The sequence below is a fragment of the Phocoena sinus genome, chromosome 17, assembly GCF_008692025.1.
Source record: "Phocoena sinus isolate mPhoSin1 chromosome 17, mPhoSin1.pri, whole genome shotgun sequence".
NCBI lineage: Eukaryota > Metazoa > Chordata > Mammalia > Artiodactyla > Phocoenidae > Phocoena > Phocoena sinus.
The window spans coordinates 48,844,589-48,867,825 of record NC_045779.1 but is presented as its reverse complement, the minus strand read 5'-3'; the positions used below and the strand labels follow the sequence as shown (position 1 = coordinate 48,867,825).

At 37.8% G+C, this 23,237-nt stretch overlaps 1 protein-coding gene across 1 annotated transcript in view; it reads right to left on the bottom strand.

Annotated features, from left to right (window-relative positions):
• The window catches only part of ZFPM2 (zinc finger protein, FOG family member 2), a 466,557-nt gene that overhangs the window by 3,711 nt on the left and 439,609 nt on the right, over positions 1 to 23,237 (bottom strand). Inside the window, exons 6-7 of the mRNA XM_032610608.1 lie at positions 4,959 to 5,165; positions 1,501 to 1,725 (exon numbers count right to left, since the gene is read on the bottom strand). Of these exons, the coding sequence (XP_032466499.1) occupies positions 1,501 to 1,725; positions 4,959 to 5,165 (432 nt within the window). The remainder of the gene's footprint in view (positions 1 to 1,500; positions 1,726 to 4,958; positions 5,166 to 23,237) is intronic.

Genomic DNA, 23,237 nt, shown 5'->3' with positions numbered 1-23,237 from the left:
TCCATAAAACCCCCCAAAAAACAGAGTTCAGAGAGCATCTCAGTTGGTAAACATGTGGAGATCTGGGGAGAGTGGCAGGCTCTGAGAGCACTTGGAAGCACCTTGCCCGTTCCCCAAACCTAGTCCTATGCATCTCATCCATCTGGCTGTTCCTGAGTTATATCCTTTTATAATAAACCAGTATCTGGTGAACAAATGGGTTTTCTGAGTTCCGGGAGACACTCTAGCAAAGCAGTCAAACCAAGGGGGTGTCTTGGCGACCTCTGATTTATAGCCGACTGGTCAGAAGCACAAAAGACTAAAGTCTGCATTGGGGTGGCGGTGGGGGAGTCACTCTTGTAGGACTGACCCCTTAATCTGGGGAATTTAGTGCTCTCCCTACATAGTGTCAGAATTGAGTGGAGTTGCATTGCAAGACACTCAGTTGGTGTCTGAAGAATTACTTGGTCGGGGGGACCCCTTCCCCTATGAATTGGAATCAGGATCTGGATACTTTTACTTACTCAGGTCAACTCTTGTTCCCATTTGTTGGCATATGGTTAAATCAGGCTTGGTTCCTCCTCTCTGCCCTCTAGACTTAAATGAGAATTGTCTTTTATATTTATAAGATGAAAATATGGCAGAGAGATAGAGATAAAAGGGGACTTCTTTTATTTGTCTCCTTTTCTCCTTGGCTAATCCAATACTCATTTTCCTGTTGAGCTGGGAAGATGCCTCTATCTCTATTTTTGATTTGCGCGTGACTTTACACTCACCATGTGAGACAACCAACCTGTTTCTGCTTCCCCTGCTTTATCACCTCATAAAGACAGCTCTTTGTAGGGAGAGGGAAGAGAATAAGTAGAAAGGAAATGGCTTATTTTTATAGGTGCAAAGACAAAAGCTTGCCCTGTACTAGAGCACTGGAGGTTGGAGTTCGTTTTTTTAAACTGAGCACCCCAAGCAAAAACAGCAAAGGAAGTCACCCGGAGGTGACTTACAAGTTTCATACTTTAGGTGCTGAATAACTATGGCTCCCAAACCTTGGTTTGCCCTATCCAAGGATGTTCAAAGGAATATCTAAAATTAATATAATTCTGTACATTTGATTCAGTTCAGTTGTTTTTAAAATATAGGAATTAGAATACTATGGATGATACTGACAACAGTTGGGCACACAATTCCAAATAAATGGGAATATTTGCCACCTTGCTCTCAAGAACAGGCTTAAAAAAAAGAAAGAAAAAGAAAAAGAAACTTGTTTTTCAGCATAATTACTTTAGTTGAGAAAAAACTAGAATGATTTAGCCTGTAAACTGAGCACTGTAAGTCGTTAGAAAATAATTCAGACCCAAGTCCTTTGAATAGAGTATACTTGTTCGTGACAAAAGATAATAACCAGCTGGTCCAGCAAGTTTAAGTTTGATTTTATAGATAGATAGAGATGTATGAATGTACGTATATATGTAGAGAAAGAATAGGGTCTCCTGGAGTAGAAGAAGAAACAAGAGAGGCACTCACCACTGTGTGAGTTCATGTGCATTTCTAGAGCTCGGGCATTTGAAAAGCTCTTGGTGCATTGTGGGAAGGGGCACATACTGGAAATCTGAGGAGTGCTGTCTTCGTTTTCCTCTGACACTGGAGCAGTTTCTCTTTGTCTCCCACTGCAATAGTACATCAAATGGGCTTGCAGATTCCGCTCACTCCGATACCAGATGCCACAGGACTTGCAAGGGAATATATCCTCTGCAGGCAGAAACACAGGGACACGTTAGCTGCTGCCCACTTGGAGCCAACCATGGGTAAAGCAGCATTTGGTTCAGTTTTCCTCAGAGTCTGCTCCCAGGTTATGAATTAGGCAATCAGACAGGGGCTAGTGCAGTCTTGGGTGTTGTTCCACAGTACAGAACTATTTTTAAAGAAATGTTCCACTTAATGCGGTTTACCTTCCCACAGACTCTTTAGAAAGTGGTACTCTAGGAGAATCCCAACATAAAGCAAAAGAGATTAATCCTAAACTGTTTATATTACATTTATAGTTTAGAAAAATAGGCATTTATAAATAGCAAAGTGAATTGGTTTATCTGCTTGATTAAAAGGTAAGAGATCTAATGGCTGAACTAAAGTTAGCTTTGATGCCAACTCCTGACATCATTGGTCCATTTAATAAATTAATTACAGAGTACCTCCTTAGTGCCAGATCTATGCTGAGTTGGGTGTAAAACAAAATGAGAGACCAAACAGCTGTTGTTAAGGAGCTTAGATCTCCTGGGGCTGGTTAACAAGTGGTTCGTTTGTTCATTACATTAGAATGTGATGACCACACACAGTGATGGAGGTACTTGAAGAAGTCAGAGAAGGATTTAGAGGGAAGATGATGACATGCCTTAGCTGCCTTGTGAAGGATGAAATTAAGCTAGTCAGGTGGAGAAGAGGATTGTGTCCTCCTAATCAAGGGATCAGCTATGGGAGCCTGAGAGAGTGACTGGGTGGAGGCTGGGAGGCTATTCTGTAATCTCAGGCAAGGGGCTGGGAGAGATGAGGTTGTAGAAGTCAGGGACAGACTACCAAAGGCCCTGTCAGTTTTTTTAAGTTTAGATTTCTATCTCAATGGTTATGGAAAATGACTGAATCATTTCAAGCAATAGACAGAATCAGCTATGATATAATCCTAACAGTGGAGTTCTGAAGGTAGTGAATTTGGAAGGAAGACTTACGACTGGTAGGAGACAACTGCAGTAATCTAAGTGAAATATGACAGAATTTAAATTGTAGCTAATAGTCATGTACTATTTGTTAAGTCATGCTATAATATGTATGATATGTATTTCTCATGTATTCATTCATGGAAAATTTCTCTCTCTGTTTTCCCCTCATTCATTAATAGGTGAAGAATATGAGGTTGAGTAACTTGCCATTATCATGCAACTGGGTGAACTGGGATTGGAAAACCCTGGTGTAAACACTCTTCCATAATGCCTCAATGAAAGGGGGACAGAGAGAAGAAAAGTTATACTGAGGAAGCAGAACTGACTGGAAGTGATGACCACTATTTTGCAATTAGATGTTAGAGCAGAAGGTAAGGTTTCTCCTTGGTGCCTAGACTTCTTGTTGGCATTTCTGTGTTAAGGGATGTTTTCATTCATCTCTACAGGGAATAGAAGACAGATGGGTGATGAATTCAGGCTGGGGCACATATGGAGTGACTAAATCTGACACTGCATTGTGCAAATTTGGCACTTTTGTAGTGCCTCTGATCAGAGGGATGGCAGATAACACTGTAAACTGGGATTAATCCAGGCACACCGGGGCATATGGTCACAGTAGATATGTGGGAGTGGCTCTTTCTGTGAGAAAGAGACAGGAACGTTGCAAAGATGGCAAGAGAGGTCTGAAACTCGCCAGAAACAGCTGGACTTGTGATTTATAAACTGTTAATGTATAGTGAGTTGGAAGACATGATAGTGAAGGAGTTGACTCAGGAGATCCTGTTGAAGGAGAGAAGGAGAAAAGTAAGGACCAAATTCTAGCGAATGAGAAGTAAGGACAGCAGGTACAATACAGAATTTTAAAATACAATTTAATTACAAAATTATATACTACTGCTGTTTATTATTTAGCCCCTCCCACCCAAGTTTTAGTTACATTTATACTTTTCAGAGGCCCAGTGTATAGTAAAGGGTTTATTTTTCAGGATGACTTTAACTGATTAACTAATTTAAGAATGAGAACAAAGCCTGTATGCATCTATGGTGATATATTTGGGATTAATAGTTATCTTGCTATAGAAAGCAAACAGAGTATTCCTTCAAATATAATTAGAATTAACATTCACACACTGGAGTGTCACAATAATATAAGATATTCCTAGAATAGGTGGTAACAAAATCATTTTGCCTCAGTTTCAAGTTGGGTCCATGTTATTTCAAGTTCCTCACTATTCAAATCAAACTAAAGATTCAGTAAACAAAACAACTCCATTTACATTAAGGAAATTCAGAAATAGTAGCTTGGGTTGTGTACACTGAATCCACTGGTTGCATGCAGAGTAATTCCAGATACACCTGAGAAGTTCTTCATTCTAAAGGATGCTGTTACAGCAAGAACATAATTACTGTTGAATATATATGTATGTATATATGGATACATATATAATATCAAGACATGATTGTCGTCTCTAGACTTCTGCATCATTCAAAGTCTCGGGGATTTTCAAGGACATTTTTGACTCAATGCAATGTTTCACTTGCCACTGGCTTTAGAATCTATTCTCCTCTTAAGATGTACTCACGTGTTCTCACAGAGCTAGATAAAAGCAGAGCAGAGTCTAGCATTCTGATCTTGGGACTCCTAGATCACTGATTTTATGTCAAGAAAATACAAACTAAGTTCAGTAGTCCTTTTAACAAACTATAATCACAAAGGTATATTTGCCAGGGCACATTTTAAAATTCTCCATATAAAGTATTCTAAGATTATACGTATTTTTCTTTCTCTTCTCTTTATTTTTTTTTACATTAGCTGATGTCTTGATTTATCCAGCCTACATTTCCCCTTCATTAGTGTAGCTAATCAAATTTGATTTTGTGTCCTTTTTCTTATTTTATGTTTTAACTCTATGGCCCCTAATACCAAAACCATTCTACCATAGAGCAACAATGAAAGCTGTTGGACCTCTTACAGCTAAATCGTCTTGAATGTTGTTTAGTTTAGAATGTCAGATTTTTCTGTGTGACATTCAGGAATCCAACCTGAAATGAATGAATTGAAGTTATTCCTTTTATACTCCCACGAGAAGCGAGCACGAACACACACACACACACACACTTAAAACTGGAGAGAATATAAAATAAAATCATAACACTGGAGAAAAAAGTCTGTCCCTGGTTGCCTGTCAGTAGACATTATTTTTTTCTCTCCCATAAATACCCATCACCACTACAAAGCTATTGTACTGGGCTATTGCACTCAGCACTTACTATTGACAATAGCTGTAGGCAAAATAGAAGCCATGGCAGCTTGCTGAGGGAGCAGCTGAATTGAGTCCAGCAGGCGCGCCGGGTACATCCCTTCTGTAAGAGTCATCTGACTGGCAGCTTGTAGCCTTGAGTCAAAATCCACCACAAAGGCAATTAGCTCTTCACCCTCAGAGATGGCCTTCGTAGTCGTGCACCAAAGCTGACCCCCTATTAAGAAGAAAAAAGAAAAAGAATTGACGTAGAATGCTCTAGCCTGCTGTACATTGGATTGATGTCAATAGGACCTTCTCATGTTTTTCACATCAGTTTCTACTGTGGTGCAGTGTTTGATCAAGACAACGGCTGTCCTCCTCTTCCCTTTGTTAACCTAAAACAATAAAACTGCCGGTTACTTTACCAGCGACACAAGTTTAATAGCAAGGAGCTGCAACTCAGGACAGGCAGCTATGGTCAACCACATGAAAGTCTGGTGAAACACAAGAGAGGAAACTCTTATAGAGAAGGGGAGGTTGGGTGGGGCCATTATAAACAAAAAGCTCACTGGAGGAAATTGAAAGTTCCAAATATAGTGGCTTTTCATTGGCTGAGTTGTTACATTCTTTCATTGGCTGAGCTGTTGTCAGACAAGGAGAAATGCTTTCTTCCTTCAGCTGAGAGGTATTAAGTAGTGTCACTTCCTGATGGAGATGCAAAGTCCATCTCTTCCTGTTGGGATCTACACTGAAGTCAAGTAGTACATGCCAGCTCCCCCTTCTGACTTCCCTACTCCATTTTAGTGCTGTTTCCCTTTATTAATTTTCGTACCTGCCTATGTGGAAAATTGTATTCCTTGCATCAAATGAACTGTTCAGTGACCAACAGTAGGAGAAGATTAATAACCAAGTGTAGACATAATCTGTAGAGAGTTTTGTCAACTGTTTGCCTTCCAGCGCTTGACTTAATCATCAACCATGTTATTTATTACATGTTATACTGCCTAAGAACAAGCATGGTAGGGATACAACCACAAAATTTATTTCAGGTGAGGCTTTGAAGTTACTCTTTACGTGCTCTTTCTGTACCTTATGGAAATAAGAAGTTATTTCTTTTTCTCTCTCTTCCCCAGATACTGGGGAATATATATATATGTGTGTGTGTATATACACACATATATATATGTGTATATACATATATGTGTATATATATGAATGTGTATATACATATATGTGTATATATATGAATGATACCTAAAACTACAAAGCAAGTAAACATAGTTCCTAAAATTTAGAACATTAAAGTGAAATTCCAGTTAGCTTTACTCTCCTTATAAGTCTGCTGCCATTTACTTTGGGGGGGTGGGGGGTGAGCACCGAGTGATCTTTCCTTATATAATATTTCTCATAATGCAGCTTCTTTATCTCCTTTTACCCTGATTGAACTTCCTGAAAAGGAGATATGCCAAAGAGCCTTTTCAGAAAGGCTTATTTAAATAAAGATTTGTTTAAATGAAAAGAACCCTCTCTTCAAACACTAAGATAGACTCTGGCTTGGCGCTTCGAATGATCGCGTGTGGTGCATTAAAAAGAAAATTAACTATGCAAGTACATCTTCTAATGTATTGGAATGCGATAGTGAATGCTCATTTATTTAACATGTTTAGACAGGCAAAGCACTTATATTTTGTTATCTACACTCTCAGGCCTAGATATGTATCCTGTACAGTTATGCCTGAAGTAATATGGCATACTTGATATGTTATAAAGCTTTTTTTCCTCATTGTGTATATACTGCAAGGCTATATATATTGTACTCATTAAGCAAGCAAAAATTGTACCCATTCTGATAAGTAATATTGCTGTTTATCTTTCAGCATAACTGCCTTTTCAACCGCACTTCATTTTTTTCCACCCTGAAAGAGATCATAGTTTTTAAACAACTTGTGGTAAAACGCTGGTGGAAAAGATAACAACAGCATATGATAGGGCAGAGTTTGCCTAGAAGATTCAGGACATCGTTTTAGAGAAACCTGGGACAGTTAATTAAACCAGCTGATTAAATTTCAGAGGTAAGCAGACAAGACACCATCCACGACAGTAAATGTCTGTGAAAAAATAAAGCTAAAATTACAGACCTCGAATTCATATGAAAGTTTCCAAGGAAAACACAAATATGCTAAAAGACTAGAAAACAACCATTTTTCACTTTCACTTTAATATATCTGAAAGCATACACGTTTCCCAAAGTTGAAAACAGATTCACCTTGGCATTGATGACTTCTTTACAAATATAGAAGCTAAGCGGCATCATCGCGGAATCTGATGAGCATTGAAAAGCGCTAAGTGATGCTATTTCTGCTGGTGATGCTTCTTCCCCCTGGAAGGCTTCTGCATTTGGCTGTTCGGCCTTCTCTGATGTGCATACAGATCTAAACTACTTACAGCTATAGACAAGGTAATCATTTGCACCTTATCTTTCCTCTGGGACAAGGTTTATCAAGTGAGTCTGTGTAATAGAGAGGTGGGGAGGGCAGAGGCAGGCACTGCAGTTCAGGTTTAGTTCCTCGCCTGGTTTTTTTAGAGTCACTGGATTTCAGCGTTGAACTGAATAACTTATATTACTGGTAACAGTTTTCCATTTTTTGATAAACTTACATGGTTGGTAAATCCAGCTATGGCTGTGTTTTACAAAAGGAAAGTTTTGGATTCAGGTACCCGGGAGAAATCGATATTTTAGAGAGGGTAGCACTCGGCTAATCTTTATCACAGCAGTGAGGTCAACAGCAGGATGACTCCGAATACTTGGGCTCAGACTTTGAACCAAAAAGATCCAATCAATAAATAAAATTCACAAAATATTAAGTGAAAATTAAAGCAAGTAAAACATGGGCTTCCGTGGTGGCGCAGTGGTTAAGAATCCGCCTGCCAGTGCAGGGGACGTGGGTTTGAGCCCTGGTCTGGGAAGATCCCACATGCCGTGGAGCAACTAAGCCCACGCGCTGCAACTACTGAGCCTGTGCTCTAGGGCCCACGAGCCACAACTACTGAAGCCCGCATGCCTAGAGCCCGTGCTCTGCAATGAGAAGCCACCGCGATGAGAAGCCCACGTACCACAACGAAGAGTAGCCCCCGCTCTCTGCGACTAGAGAAAGCCCGCACGCAGCAACGAAGACCCAACACAGCCAAAAATAAATTTATTTTTTAAAATAAATAAATAAAAAATAAAGCAAAAAATGATTTTTCTACATTATTAAGCAGCCTGGCAGTAGTAACACATATCTGTTTTCAGATGTTCCATATTTTATTATCTTTATCATTTTATCTCACTTTACGGTTTCGTCAGAGCATATCCTTTTAAAAGGCTGAATCAGACTGAAAATGTACTGTGCAGGTCTGATGAAGAAGTCAATTGTCTTAGGATTTAGTTTTTCAAGTCGTTCATTCATCGGCTATTCATTGGTGTGCCAGCCTGTGTGCTATGGTTTCATGCACAACTTCACATACAACCTGAATGCACACATATAAACAGACAAATTATAATACCACACGGTGGTGCCATCCCCTAGTACTAAAGAAATGTGAGAGGGGTGAGTGACTGAGACTTCTTGGAGGAGTCAGGCAAGCCATCCAATGTGACATTTTTATTGACTCAAGAAGAGTAGAAGTAAAGTAGCAGAAATATGTGTAGGGAGGACCTGGCAGGTACATCATTACTGGCAGATACAGGAGCATGCGTGTGAGTGCAGGATTATGGAAGAGGCTGCCTGGCCCTCGGAGGCCAGCAAACCTAGAGCTTGGGGTCTGAGGGAGAAAGAGGTGGATTATGGGCAGTGGTGTGCCAGAGCCAGCCTGTTCTGGATCACAGGGCAGAATGTTCAGTTGTCAGGAATCCTGTGTGCTGGTTGATGTCACGTTGGTAACCTGAAATCAGCTATGGCGAGAGTTGTAGCATTTGCTGTCAGAAACTGTCAAGCACTACAAATCAGGGCTTCCTCCCACAGAAAGTTTAGAGCAGGGTGAGAGTTTTGATGTAACATAAAAACAGTTGTGTCCGGCTCATGGTGGAGTGATGGCATATATATTTATTTGAGTGAATGAATGATCTGAGCTTCCCCCCCGCCGCACCGCCCCCGCCAATATATAGATCTCAGGGTCTTGAGGAGAGTAAACTGAAGGGGTAGGAAATGTTATCTCGAGGGCTATTAGGAGGCTGTTGTACCAGTTCAGTTGTGAGAAGTGTAAACTGTAGGGGAGAAAAGGGCCAGATTCAAGAGACATAGCTGACAGAGGACTGGGGTGATTTCCTGAGATGCGTAAAAGAAACTCTTGAAAATGACACAGAGGTTTCTGGTTTGCAAAACCAGCTGATGGTAGTTCCATTAACAAGGCAGTAAAGCTGGTATATTACCAAGTGGTATTATACGGACAATAACAGATAATTGGTATTAATTAGGAATAATTTCTTTGGGTCCGATAGGCTAGGGGGTTTATGTATTTCATCTATTTTAATCCTATCAATCATTCTGTGAGGTGAGTGATAGTTTCCTCATTTAAGAGTTGAGGAAATTGAATCTTGGAGAAGTTAGCTAACGTGCCCAAAGCTATACACATAGCAGAATCACTGGCGGAATCATGATTTAGACTGTCCAACTCCAAAGCCCAAGTGTGCATGTGTGTTTTATGTATGTGTATGTATATGCATGGGAGTACTGAATTTGGGAGTACTGAATTTGGCTTTGAAAATGTAGAGTCTGAGGTACCTGAGAGGCTTTTTGGTGGGTGTATCCAGGAGGCAGTTGAACCTTGGAGGAGAATAAGGCTGGAGAAAAAAAAATATTTTGGAAGTCATCAACACATTCTAAATAGCTGTGGATGCTCTTTGCATTGATGTGGTAATGCAGGAAGACTACAGCATGAAAAGAGAAAGAACAAAGATTGAAACTTGGAGAATCTCAACATTTAAGATGTGGGTAGAGGAGATGCAATCATTTAAAGACATAGGAAACATATACTTGGAAAGGTTAGAGGGGAACCAAGAGAATGGTACCGTAAAAGTCAAGGATTGGTTCTTGGAAACAGCTTGGCTGAGTTCTTTTGATGTGAATTTAGAGCATACAACTTGAGGGAGTCATTTATAGGGAGAGACATCCCAAGTATTATAACATAGTTTCAATTACTGATTCAAAAAAAATATTCTAAATGTGGCTGCTAGTGACGATGTAATCCCCTCTGGAGGAAGTACACCGGCCCCAGGCTGCTGGGATGCAAATCTTGGCTGTGCCACTTGCTAACTGTGTGACTTTGAACTTATCACCTAAGCATTCTATCAGTTTCCTCAGCCTTGAAAATGGGGATGGTGATAGTAGTATTGAACTCATGGTATTATCATGAGGATTAAATAAGCAAATATATGTGTGAAAGCTTCAGAACAGCACCTGCCATAGTAAGTGCTATATAACTGTGAACCATTATCCTTTTGGTTTGGTCTGGTTGGGGCTATTTTTCTCATTTCTCACTGCCCTGCTAAGTCGAAGAAAAGAAATCTCACCAGAAAGAAAACATAAACCTACAAATTCAATGAGCACATGTATCTATGCTTCACTGGAGAGAGCTAACTCATTTTGGAAAAATGATTAAGGCTGCATCATTTGTGGATCACATACCGATCTTGACCAGTTAGAAACAGAAAAGGTTTCTAGCAATCTACATGGGGCTGAGGAGACAGGAGAAGCAATTTCTTACCCTACCATTTTTAGAGCTAGGGTAAACACAGCCAACTCTAATTTACAATTCAATGGAAGGTAGTAGTCTTCATCTTGATTAAGAAGCAATCTGAGTGCATGAAAATGATAAATCATGTTGATATTTAGCTTTTTTGGTGTCTTCACTGATTGACCTCACGTTCAATGGAAACAAATCACAGGGTATTACATTTGGCTTTAAAATGAGAGCACCACTATCAAAAAAAAAAAAACAACAAACAAATCAAAAAACAAACAACCCCCCCCAACCAAAAACACGCAAAGAAAACAAACCCAAAAGCCCAAACAAACAAACAAAACCATGAGAAAACAAGGACTGGCAAGGATGTAGAGAAGTTAGAACCCTTGTGCACTGCTGGGGAGAGGATAAAATGGTAGTGTCACTGTGGAAAACAGCATGAGGGTTCCTCAAAAAATTAAAAACAGAATTACCTATGATCCAGCAATTCCACTTCTGGGTATATGCTCAAAAGAATTGAAAGCAGAGAGTCTCAAAGGGATATTTGCACACCCATGTTCAGAGCAGCATTATTAAAAACACCTAAAACATGGAAGCAACCCAGCTGTCCACTGAGAGAAGAATGGATAAGCAAAATGTGGTGTACGCACACACATACACACACAATGGAATATATATATGTATATATATATATATACACACACACAGTAGAATATATGTGTGTATATATATATATATATATATATATAAAATGGAATATTTTACAGCCTTAAAAAAAAGGAAAAAAAAAGAAAGGAAATTCTGACAATACTACAACATAGATGAACTCTGAGGACCTTATTATAAGTGAAATAAACCAGTCACAAAAAGACAAATACTGTATGATTCCACTTACATGAAGTACTCAGGGTATTCAAAGTCACAGAGACAGAAAGTAGGATGGTGGTTGCCAGGGGCTAAGGGCAGGGGGGAGTGGGGAGTTATTGTTTAATGGGTATAGAGTTTCAGTTTTGCAAGATGCAAAGAGTTCTGGAGATGGATGGTGGTAATGGTTGCACAATAATGTTAATGTACTTAATGCCACTGAACTGTATACTTAAAAATGGTTAATACATTTTGTTATATATACACATATATATATACACATATATATATACACACATATATACACACACATATATACATATATACACACATATATATACACACATATATACACACATATATATACACATATATATACACACATATATACACACATACACACATATATATACACATATATATACACACATATATATACACACATATATACATATATACACACATATATACACACATATATATACACACATATATATACACACATATATATACACATATATACACACATATATATACACATGTATATACACATATACACATATATATACACATATATACACACATATATATACACATATATACACACATATATACACATGTATATACACATATACACATATATATACACATATATACACATATATACACACATATATATACACAGGTATATACACACATATATATACACATATATACACACATATATACACATGTATATACACATATACACATATATACACATGTATATACACATATACACATATATATACACATATATACACACATATATACACATATATATACACACATATATATACACATATATATATACACACATATATATAAATATATACATATATATATATATATATACGCACCACAATATAAAAGTTGGAAAAAAATGAGACTATTATTTTTTTTCACTAAAAAACATTCACTAGAATATTTGTACAAGTTTTTAGTTATAGCTAAGGACAGGAATATAACTTTTATTAAGTGCTTTTCATATGAGATGGATTAAAAAAAACAGTTGAGGTCTTCTCTCAGTTTTCCTAACGAAGTTACTTTAACAAAGTAATACTTGAAAACTAAGATTTTAGAGGAATGAAGCTGCCGCTGAGATGGAGTCTACTTTCTTTGACCACATTAACTATTTTCGTTTGAATGAATGAATTTTTCGCACAGTAATTCAAGAGCCAATGATCTTTGTCTAAGGGATTATATGCTAATAATGAAGCACTGCTGGCACCCCAAATCACTGAAAATTTATTTGTCCTCAGTGGAAAGATGAACTAGAAAAAGCGTTTGCCTTGTGGGTGAGAAACTTTAGTTCTAGTGCTGACTTGATGATTGGTTACTGTGTGAACTTGGAGAACTGCTTTACCTACATCATATAACATGACAACCTTAGGCTAGATACCACTAGATTATTATCATCAAGTTGTGAGCAACTTTTTTGCTTCTGTGACCAAAGTGCTAATAATAGGAATAACCTCAGATTTATTAAGCACCTACTATCTGCTCTGCACTGACACTGTGCTAAGAGCTTTGCATCCATTATCTTAATATCTCCCAAGAAAGCAGTGAGGTGGCTTTTATTTGTTCCCTTTTACTGTGAGATCATGAAGCTGGAAGTGTACATAAACTGTTCAAGATCACACAGCTAGAGTGGACTTGGAGGAAGAGGAGATATGGGAGATGGGATTTGAACAAAGCAGTTTGGCTCTAGATTCTGAATGAAAAACCCAGTGTCCCAAGTCACAGTGCCATCTGATGTTCACTAAGTAAATGCCTTGGTACCTTACCTTGATTACTCAGTTTGAGTAATTAGCACTGCTATCTCTCTGAACCAGAAATGACATGTAGCTGTCCAGTTTTCCCAGCACCACTTATTGAAGAGGCTGTCTTTGCTCCATTGTATATTCTGGTCTCCTTTTTCATAGATTAGGTGACCAGAGGTGCATGGGTTTATCTCTGGGCTTTCTATCCTGTTCCATTGATCTATATTTCTGTTTTTGTGCCAGTACCATACTGTCTTGATGTCTGTAGCCCTGTAGTATAGTCTGAAGTCAAGAAGCCGAATTCCTCCAGCTCTGTTTTTTTTCCTCAAGATTGCTTTTGCTATTCGAGATCTTTTGTGTTTCCCTGAAAACTGTAAACTTTTTTGTTTTTAGTTCTGTGAAAAATGCCATTGGTAATTTGATAGGGATTGCATTGAATCTGTAGATTGCTGTAGTCATTTTTACAATATTGATTCTTCCAATTCAAGAACATGGTATATCTCTCCATCTGTTTGTGTCATCTTTGATTTCTTTCATCAGTATGGTTCACTTTATGAAACAGTGTTAAGAAGATTTACACAGTGATAAGACATAGCTTTAAAATGCATAGCCACAATGTGGAGAATAATGTAAATCTTTGTGGTGTGGAAGTAATGTCAGGTTATCTTCTAACATGACTAATAGCTTACACTTAGAAAGCACTTACTATGTGCCAAGTACTATTCTAAACGTTCCACACCTATTAAATATGGATGTAGCATTTGCCCAAGTTTAGCTGGACACTAAAAGGGTATCACAATTCTTTATAACCATGACTGCACAGTAGATTCACCTGGGAGCTTTTTTTTTAAATTAATTAATTTTATTTTTGGCTGTGTTGGGTCTTCACTGCTGCGAGCGAGCTTTCTCTAGTTGCGGTGAGCAGGCTTCTCATCGCAATGGCTTCTCTTGTCGCAGAGCACGGGCTCTAGGCACACGGGCTTCAGTAGTCGTGGCTCACAGGCTCTAGAGCACAGGCTCAGCAGTTGTAGCACACGGGCTTAGTTGCTCCGCGGCATGTGGGATCTTCCTGGACCAGGGCTTGAACCCATGTCCCCTGCATTGGCAGGTGGATTCTTAACCACTGCACCACCAGGGAAGCCCACACCTGGGAGCTATTAATCAACGCTGCTTTCTGGGTCCTACCCTGGATCAGTCAAATCAAAATCACTGGGAGTGAAGTTTGGGCTTCACTATTTTTTAGAAGCTCCCCGAAAGGCTTCATATGCCTCTAGAGTTAAGGATCATTGGCATAAGGGTAAACTATCTGTAGTTTGTATAGGGTAGAGAGAGTGAAACTCTATGAACAAAAAGGTCTCTTTTGATAATCAAATATTTCATAGACTTGTTCAAACAATTCAGTAGAGAGATGTCCACTCCGAAACTCAGAAAATGACAACTGAAAATAGCTTTGAATAATATTTGAAGAATGTGGGCATGATGAGTGAAAAGGTGTAGAAAGGTGGGTAAAGGATGTAATGACTTAGCATCATCCTTCAACTGAATAAACCAGTTAGGAATTTAGTAAATTTGTGAATTGTATTTGGTTTTACAATGTTTAATTCTTTATTATTTTGAAGGTGTGTAACTTATTATTAGAAATGAACAATACATTTCAAAAAACTGTGAAAGATCATATTGTATAAACCAGAGCAAAAAAAAAAAATCAAATTTCTACTGCATGGGCATGAAGTCTTTATCAAATGACATCAGGCACTGAAGCAGCTATCTGATACCTTCCTCAAGTCTACCAAATGGAAAGGTTATTTTAGGATTCTCTCTTTGCCTCTTGTGCTGCAAACATAGTCACTCTCCCCAGGCTCCACATCCACACACCACTCCCTTCACGTATAAAGGGCAAATACATTCAAGGTTCCATAGAAAGTAATAACCTCAAAGACCTTGACGTTCTTGAAAAAACATGTACTTGCTGTTCTAAGTAATGTTTATGATCAAAGTTCTTGTACAAACAGATATGGTTCCTAACAGGAAGCTTATAAATTTTTCTCATAATTGCTGTCAAAACTGCAGTGAAGTGTACTACAAGTTTTGATAATAAAGAATAAAGTCACAGTTCAAAGTTGATTATATTTTGGAAATTCACGCTCCTCTTACTAGAAGCGGTAGCCTTAAGTATCTCCCCATCCTGCCAAATTTTTCACTTGCACTTTTTATTATTTATGAAATCAGTGTCTGTACAATGTCATGCAGACCTCTGCTGATAAACTCTAATTAAGATTAAGACAAGCCTTTTGGAAAGGATCCCATCATTAGCAAACATGATAAACACAAAAATACTCCCTACTTGTCAACCAGGAGCAATTCAGTAACCTAACAGTATTATCTGTTGCTAGGTTACAGAGCTGACAAAGCTTCAATTATATTGTTCGACCATACCTATAGAGTTCTGTATAAGCAAAATGTATCCAGTATGAAAGCATTTAACTTCATCCATGCTATCTGCAATTCATGCTTCCTTACAATGGTGAAAATCAGGTTAATAATTACATAGCACGCTGAAAAATCTTCTCCATGTGTTACGTCTATACATGTTTCTTTCTAATTTATCTGTGTGATTGATAGACGCTTGCTTTGTAAAAATAAGGAAATACAAGCAACGTGAAGCTGTAAACCTTGAGCACGACTACATCTGGGCTCATCAAGATACGGACCTAAGCTTAGCATAAAGATATACAGCAAATTGAACCAATTAAATCACATTTAGATTTTGTATTACTCTGCCTCAATATGTACAAGGATAAAGAGCCTCAAGCGAATAGATAGGGATACCAGTTTGAAAGTTTAAGCTCAAAAAAAAAAAAAAAAACCAAACCCATACACACTCACCTAACAATACAAAAGGAAATAGGTGGTTTCCAATACTAATTTATTCTAATGGCTTTTCTAAGGATATTTTAAAAGTTGAAGTTAGTAACTTTTACTACATAGCATTAAGTCATTAAGTCTTATTTCTCTTCATTAGACTGGGGACACTAGGGGGAAAAAAATCAATGAAAACAGCCTCTAAAAATACAGATATTTGACAGGGGAAAAACAAAGAAAAAAGCCATGTGTGTAAAAAGAGAAAGTCTATGTGAATCAGACCTTTGAGATTTTTACCATGCGTGATTTTTTTGGTGTGATTTTCATGGAAATTTGGAGAAAAGTTAACTACTTATAAATGAACCAGCATTTTTAAGTAGCTTTGGCATAAAATGTTATATACTAAATTGTTAACAGCAGATTGATTTCTTAAGATGTACAGTGATATTTCTGCATTAATCTAAAAGTCTATTTCCTTCACATGTGTAAAATACAAGAAGATGGTCAGTTGATCAGAGCTCAATTAATAAAGATTACATATTGGTCTATAGAGTAAACCATGATATCTCTTAGGCACACTAAGGTGATTTAAAGCCGTTCTCTGGGGGAATAAATGGGCTGTTTAACACATACACACACACACACTCACTCACACTCATACACACAGACATTGTTTCTGCAGTTGGAGGAAACAAGAATACTTACTTGTTCTGTCATTAACTTCTTTTTTTTTTTTTACCTAAATAATTTGAAAATCCAACATCATGCCCACTTATGAAATTTAGTTTCCTCACAACTGGGAAGGGATTGGGCAAAATAATTCCCTAAAAGCTAAATAATTGTCCCATTGCAACATCGCAGGTGATACTACCTAGATCTCAGGGTGGGGATGTTCACACAGTACCTATATCTATATGTAGCCACATTGTTTAATAGCAATTTTATAATGAATTCCAATCCAATAGTGTTGAAATTCTTGACAGTGGAGTAGTGCAAGGAACAGAACTTATAAATTATGTGTGCCCCTTCTTTGCAAACCGCTGTGGAGGTTTCTTTGTGCATTGGCAAATACAGTAGGAATATGAGGTATTGTGTGGGTCCTCCTGCACAGCACCTGATAAAAGAATAAAGAGCTGTGACATATTCTTAAAACAATAGAGGAATTAAAGGGAAACAATGGGCCAGCTGCTTCATTAATACAATCAAAAGGGAGCCCAGCACAGAGGAGTCCAGATAATTAAGCACTACTCTTTTAGACCTCCTTTCTAGAATAAAATTGCTTTAAAATGTATTAACTACTTCATAGTTGTTAGAGAGATCTCTGCACTTGTTTACTTAGAGTTGATTAATGCTTTTCTTCCGTATGCAGCAACATGCCACCTCATAGTTTACAACAGTTTTTGAATAAAATAGAGTGAGAATAATTGATAAAGATCTGCACAATACACAGCAATAAATCAAAAGCATTTTACAAAAGGTCTTTCCTGTTTTTAAATAATCTTTAACATTTTTCATTTGTACATATAGGCAATGCAGGGCATTTGGGGGCATTTAACTTTCCCATGCTGGCTTTCCTGACATCTTTTTATAGAACATCCTAGCAGTTCCTGGGAGAAGGAGGAAAAAAAATCAGACTTGACCAGCAACTTTAGAGTGTGCCTTTGGTTTTTTCAGCCAAAGAAGAGAATGGATTTAAAAAATTCTTCGCCTTTTCCAGTCAAGAGGGATGGACGCATGGCAGAATTACTTGCCGAATGCACTATTCATCCTTCATTAACTTGATTATAGAAAACAAAAAAGCAACTTTTTATGCTCTTTATGTTAAATCACAGTTTACAATTTAAGATATCAAGGTTTTTCATTCTTCATCTCTTCTGTAGGCAGCCTTTCCTCTGATGTCAACAGAACGTTTAATTGCTTAAGAACTGGAAAATTGGGAACTGAATACGGTGTGCTGAATGTTGACGTGAGAATAAAACACCACACTCTGTTTTTCTCCCAAATATTTTTAAGTAGGCTTATGTCAACCCAACATTAAAATTACAAACTTTACTGAATCATGTGGTCAGTCTAAATAAGATTTACTCTATTCTGATGCTTTTAGGAACTTAATTGAGAAACTCAGAATTAGAAAGAAGTCAGAGAGATAAGTGAATAGACATACTTAACCATATTTCTGAGATTAAGAGAAGAAAGATTTTGCTTTTACACATATGATACATGTGATTTAAAATTTATCAGCTGGAGTCATATTTCCAAAGACTTTCCTGTATTATGTCAATATTTTAGAGGATATGGAATATCTAATTCCAGCTATGAAACCTGGCTTCTGACTTCAGGAGTTCGTGTCCAATTAGCTTGATAAGTTTTGTTTGCAAACCAGGAAATAAAAACATATAAATTAATAGTAGGTGCAAACAAAAATGACTATTTTAGGAGCTATTATATATGATTATTTATATATATAATAAATATTTTTATTTTGATTAAGCTCAAAATTTACTTTGTTAGAGTGAAAGTAAATTAGAAAGACATGAATTGTTTATTGGCTTATGATCAAGTGAATCTTTTCAAGGATATATATTTGAACATCTCAGGTTTTTAAACTGTGTCCTTACGGCAATGCAAAAAAAACTAATAAATATTGATAATGCTTTATTGCAAAAATGCTAAACTGAAAGCACCCTCTTTCAGCAAGTATTTTGTAAACGAGCTTAAGAACGTCATCTGTAAATTGTCATTTTAAATATTATATGCTGTATTATTTAGCATAAATTCAACAGATAACATTGGTCTGAGCAGAACTCAGACTAAAGAAACATGAACACCCTCATTAATCCCAAGGAGTTATCTGTGTGACAAATAGGAAATACTATCATCCCATTTTATAGACAAGGAAATCAAAGCCAGCCCGGTTAAACCAGTGCGTTTTCTAAACTCCCCTCCTATCACAGAGGGCCTTCCCAGGCCCAAACCTGTAACCGGTCCCCACCAGTTCTTTTAGCTCATGGTGTGTATTCTCCCCACAGAACTTATATTTTTTCTGTAAGAAAAATGTCTCCACTGAGATACTTTCCTTTCCCATTTAAGAGGCATGTGAAGCTCCTTTCAGAAAAGTAAACAGTGTCCCCGTGCTCAGTTCCAGATGTCTGCTGAAGTGTAGGTGCAGAAAGTTTTGCCCTGTGAATAAGAAGGCATCCAGCACTGCCTGGAAAGTCTGCTGAACTGATGTGTTGATGGTCATGAAACTCAGGTATCCTATCTAAGGTTTAGGCAAATAGATAGGATGCTTTTATGGGATTTCAACAGGAAAACGTTTGCTCATGGCGTCTCTTCAGCATCCGTGGGGTTTGTGCTCTAGGCTAAGGTGGGCTGCGCCCTGGTTTTGCAGGAGCTCGCCGTGCTGCCGTGAGGTAGCCCATCAGACTGTCTGGCTGCCTGACCATCATGACTTTAAATGACTAGCCCAGAGGTGACATTTCACCCCAAAGGCGATCTGTCAAGATTCCCACTGCTGCTGATAAACTGATTACAAAGCTGCTTATAAACAAAAGCATGTATCAGTTAATAATTTGCAATAAACTGATGTAACTCCCAGCTGAGCCCCTAACTGTAATTGTCTTTACCATCTGTCTATGAAAACACCATTCTTCATCAGCAATCAGGAGCAGAAGGGAGGAAATCTCCACCAAGATACACAACGTGCAAGTTTCTGAATAACCTGAGCGCGTTCCTCACTTTATGACTCCTGTGCTGGGTATGCTGAATTTTCCTGCTTGCCTAGCCTGGGAATGCTCAGAAATTAGGTGGAGGGGGAAAGAAAGCGCCGAGGGGAAAGAAAATGAAACATTGTGCCTACTGCTTTGCAGAGGAATAAATTATACAAGTTCATCACAGGAGGCTGTTTTTAATTTCTTTCTTTCCTCTTTCCATGGCTCTCTGCAATATCCATCGTAGTTTCCTGATGAAAGCCCCTGAAGCGCCAGCCTGGGAGTGAACCTCTCTATTCCTTTTTCAGCTTCTCCATTTCCATTACACTTCTTTGTTTTGCTTTTTTTTTTTTTTAAATTCCAGAAGGCTCATTAAACTTCTCCAGGGAGTCAGTTTAAAAGTGTAGACTCCTCTGAAGGGGTGTTGCAGGGCTGACAGGACCCTGCAAGGTCAGGTAGATGAAGGGGCAGAAGTGCCAAGGAGCTGGCGGGGGGCGGGGGGGGGGGGCTGCATTTGTGGTCCTCTGTCTGCACCACAGATGGAGGGCTTCCATGATCTAGTGCCACAAGCACTTAAGGATGCTCTGCCTGAAATCTCCTCCCAGAAGATGGGTTTCAATAACAGTGGGTTCGAATGGTCAAAAACTCCTTGTTCTTAGAAGAAATACTGTCCCTCAGGTGCTGACCAGATGAATCCATGGAAGGAAGAAACTAGGAAAAGGGGTTAAATTCCTTCACACTGTGTTTTTCTGGAAACTTCTTTCCGAACGGCTAACATTATTCCATGCTTGCTCAAAGTATGGTTACTCTAACTTTCTCTTCAAAAATATATTATTTATTAAAAAAAACCATGGTCTTCAACACACACACAAACTGCCCTCATGTTGATACTTTAAAATTACACACACACATGCACATATACATACACACTATGCTTTTTCATATCCTTTTGCTGGGGGGATGTTCTATTTTAAAAAATTTTTCCTTTATAGAGGACATGTTATTCCTCTGTAAGAGCTCAATAAATCTATTGATAGGCTATGTATTATGATGTACAGTGACCAATTCCTGTTATTAAGTCTCAAATTCTGGGGATAACAATTTCTGTCAGATTTTCTTATTATAACATAATTTAAAATGATGTTTACATTTTTATTTCGTTTTTCTAAGAGCTTTCCTGTAGGTAATTATCTTTCTTTACAATCTACTGTTAAATGTAACAGAACTAATAATTGCTTCCATAGGAATGGTGGAAATGGACACTCATGCACCTGGGTCTCATTGTGCCTTGTCTGGAGACAAAGTTAATGGGGAACAACGGGTCTACTTCTCTGCGTGGGTTATGGAGGACCTGAAATGCAGGCAAAAGCACATGTTTCTATGTTCCTTGAATTTCAGAGACACCAAGTATCAGGACAAAGATCTGACATAGATTTTAACACAAAAATCTTCAAAAACACTGTGTGAAGTAGAATTCTTTCTAGAAGTACTATATTTCCTTCTTATCCTACCTTTGAGGCTTTTATCAAGATATTTAGATTCTTTGGTCACAGACTTTTTTTTAATTAATAAGATACGGAGTAAGAGTGAACGTGTTTAAGTATGTTGATTTATAACGTCTTACAAAATTAACAAAGACGTTATAACATAATTTAACTTATAATTTAATGTTAAAGGTGACTAAGATTAAGCTTTTATATTCCTTAACTGCTTCCAAATATACAGAATGAAGTGGTACTATGGTGTTTCATTTGCTTGTTTTGAAAGTTTTGAATTTTTTCGCACCAGATGGATATGTTCATGTCATGAACTATGTGAACACGGCAAACCTTAATGGCTATTGCTTCTAGGTCTAAAACTTTCATGACGGTCTATTCTAAAATATGGAAACAGCTTATTTCTTACTTGAAGTGTTGCTGGATCTCTATCGTAAGGCAAATTTTAGAATTATTATATGACGGACTATAATAGAATGCTTTCATGTGAAATGAGGGTTATTTATAGTGCACGGATACCCTTTGATTGTCTTCACGTATCTCTATTTTGACGTACGTGCACTGATGAGTTTTGGTAAGAAAATAATCTTGAAAAACTAATCACCAGCAGATGGCGCTCGGTGCGTTCTAAGAGCCCCGCCAGGAGAAAAGATAGGCATTATTTACTTAATTCTATTTTATCCTAAATGTGAAGTTGATATAACAAGCTCTATAATCTCCAAAGATTTCTGTTAATTGAATAAACAACTCTGTGGTAATTTATAGGCTGTCTGATGCTCATCTAAATGGCACTGAATTCAACTCGCGTGTCTGTGTCTAGATAACAAAGCATAAAGTTGTAACCTTCCCCGACGAAACAGGAAAAGAATGTGTTCCTGAAGTATAATGTAAACTCACCAAATGAATTTCCTGCTTAAAAGAAGACAACTGTCATTACTGTGCTTTATTAGCACCTCACTTTCTAAAATGAAGTACGTGAGGGACTTATTTTTGAACGGGTTTATAATCTGCATCATGGATGTTTTAAAGTCCTATAATAAAACTCTTTGAATAGCTATTTGCTGATTACTGAGACACATGTATTGCCTCTGAATGTTATGCGGAATTATGTGTTTGCGTTAAGAAAGTAAGAAAGAAAAAAAACAGCTTTGAATGGTAAAGGTGATTATACGTGTAAAACTAAATAAACCTGGGGAAACAAAAAACCCCAAAAAACTAAATAACCCTGTAGAATATCTGTCTGAAATGACGTCCTTATGTTTATTTTTTCTCCTTTCCTTTTGCCTGCCTTCTCCTCCTCCAATTAGGAGAAAACTTTGCTCTGAACTTTCAAACTTTAAGTCTTAGTTATTTCCCACTCACCATTACTAGCCGTAATAACTAGCAGTATTTCGTTCCCTCTAGTGACAAAGAGTGTAAGGAATTTTACCTAAATGTCCTCATAAATTCTTCTACACTCACCTTCTCCTACCTCTTACTATCATTCTGTCAATGAGTGCTTTCATTCACTTGATTTTAATTTGGCCTTGCATATGGCAAAGGCACCCATGGTCATACGACATTCTCAGTCCTTGTCATTCTTAAGTGGAAGACCTGGATCAGAGTCCCAGTCGTAGAGCTGCTTAACACTGAGGCTTAAACTCTAAAGGTTTCAACTGTTGAATTTCTAGGCAAAGTCTCATTAAACTGAGTGGAGAGTGGCTTTGAAATCCACTGGGTGGGTTTGAAACTCAGTGGGTTTATTGTATTTTCATAATAAACATCATGTTGCATCCCACCATCACTTGCAAGATCTGTTAATACTTAAAACAGGTATTTTTTAGAATATGTACAATCTAGCTCCCATATA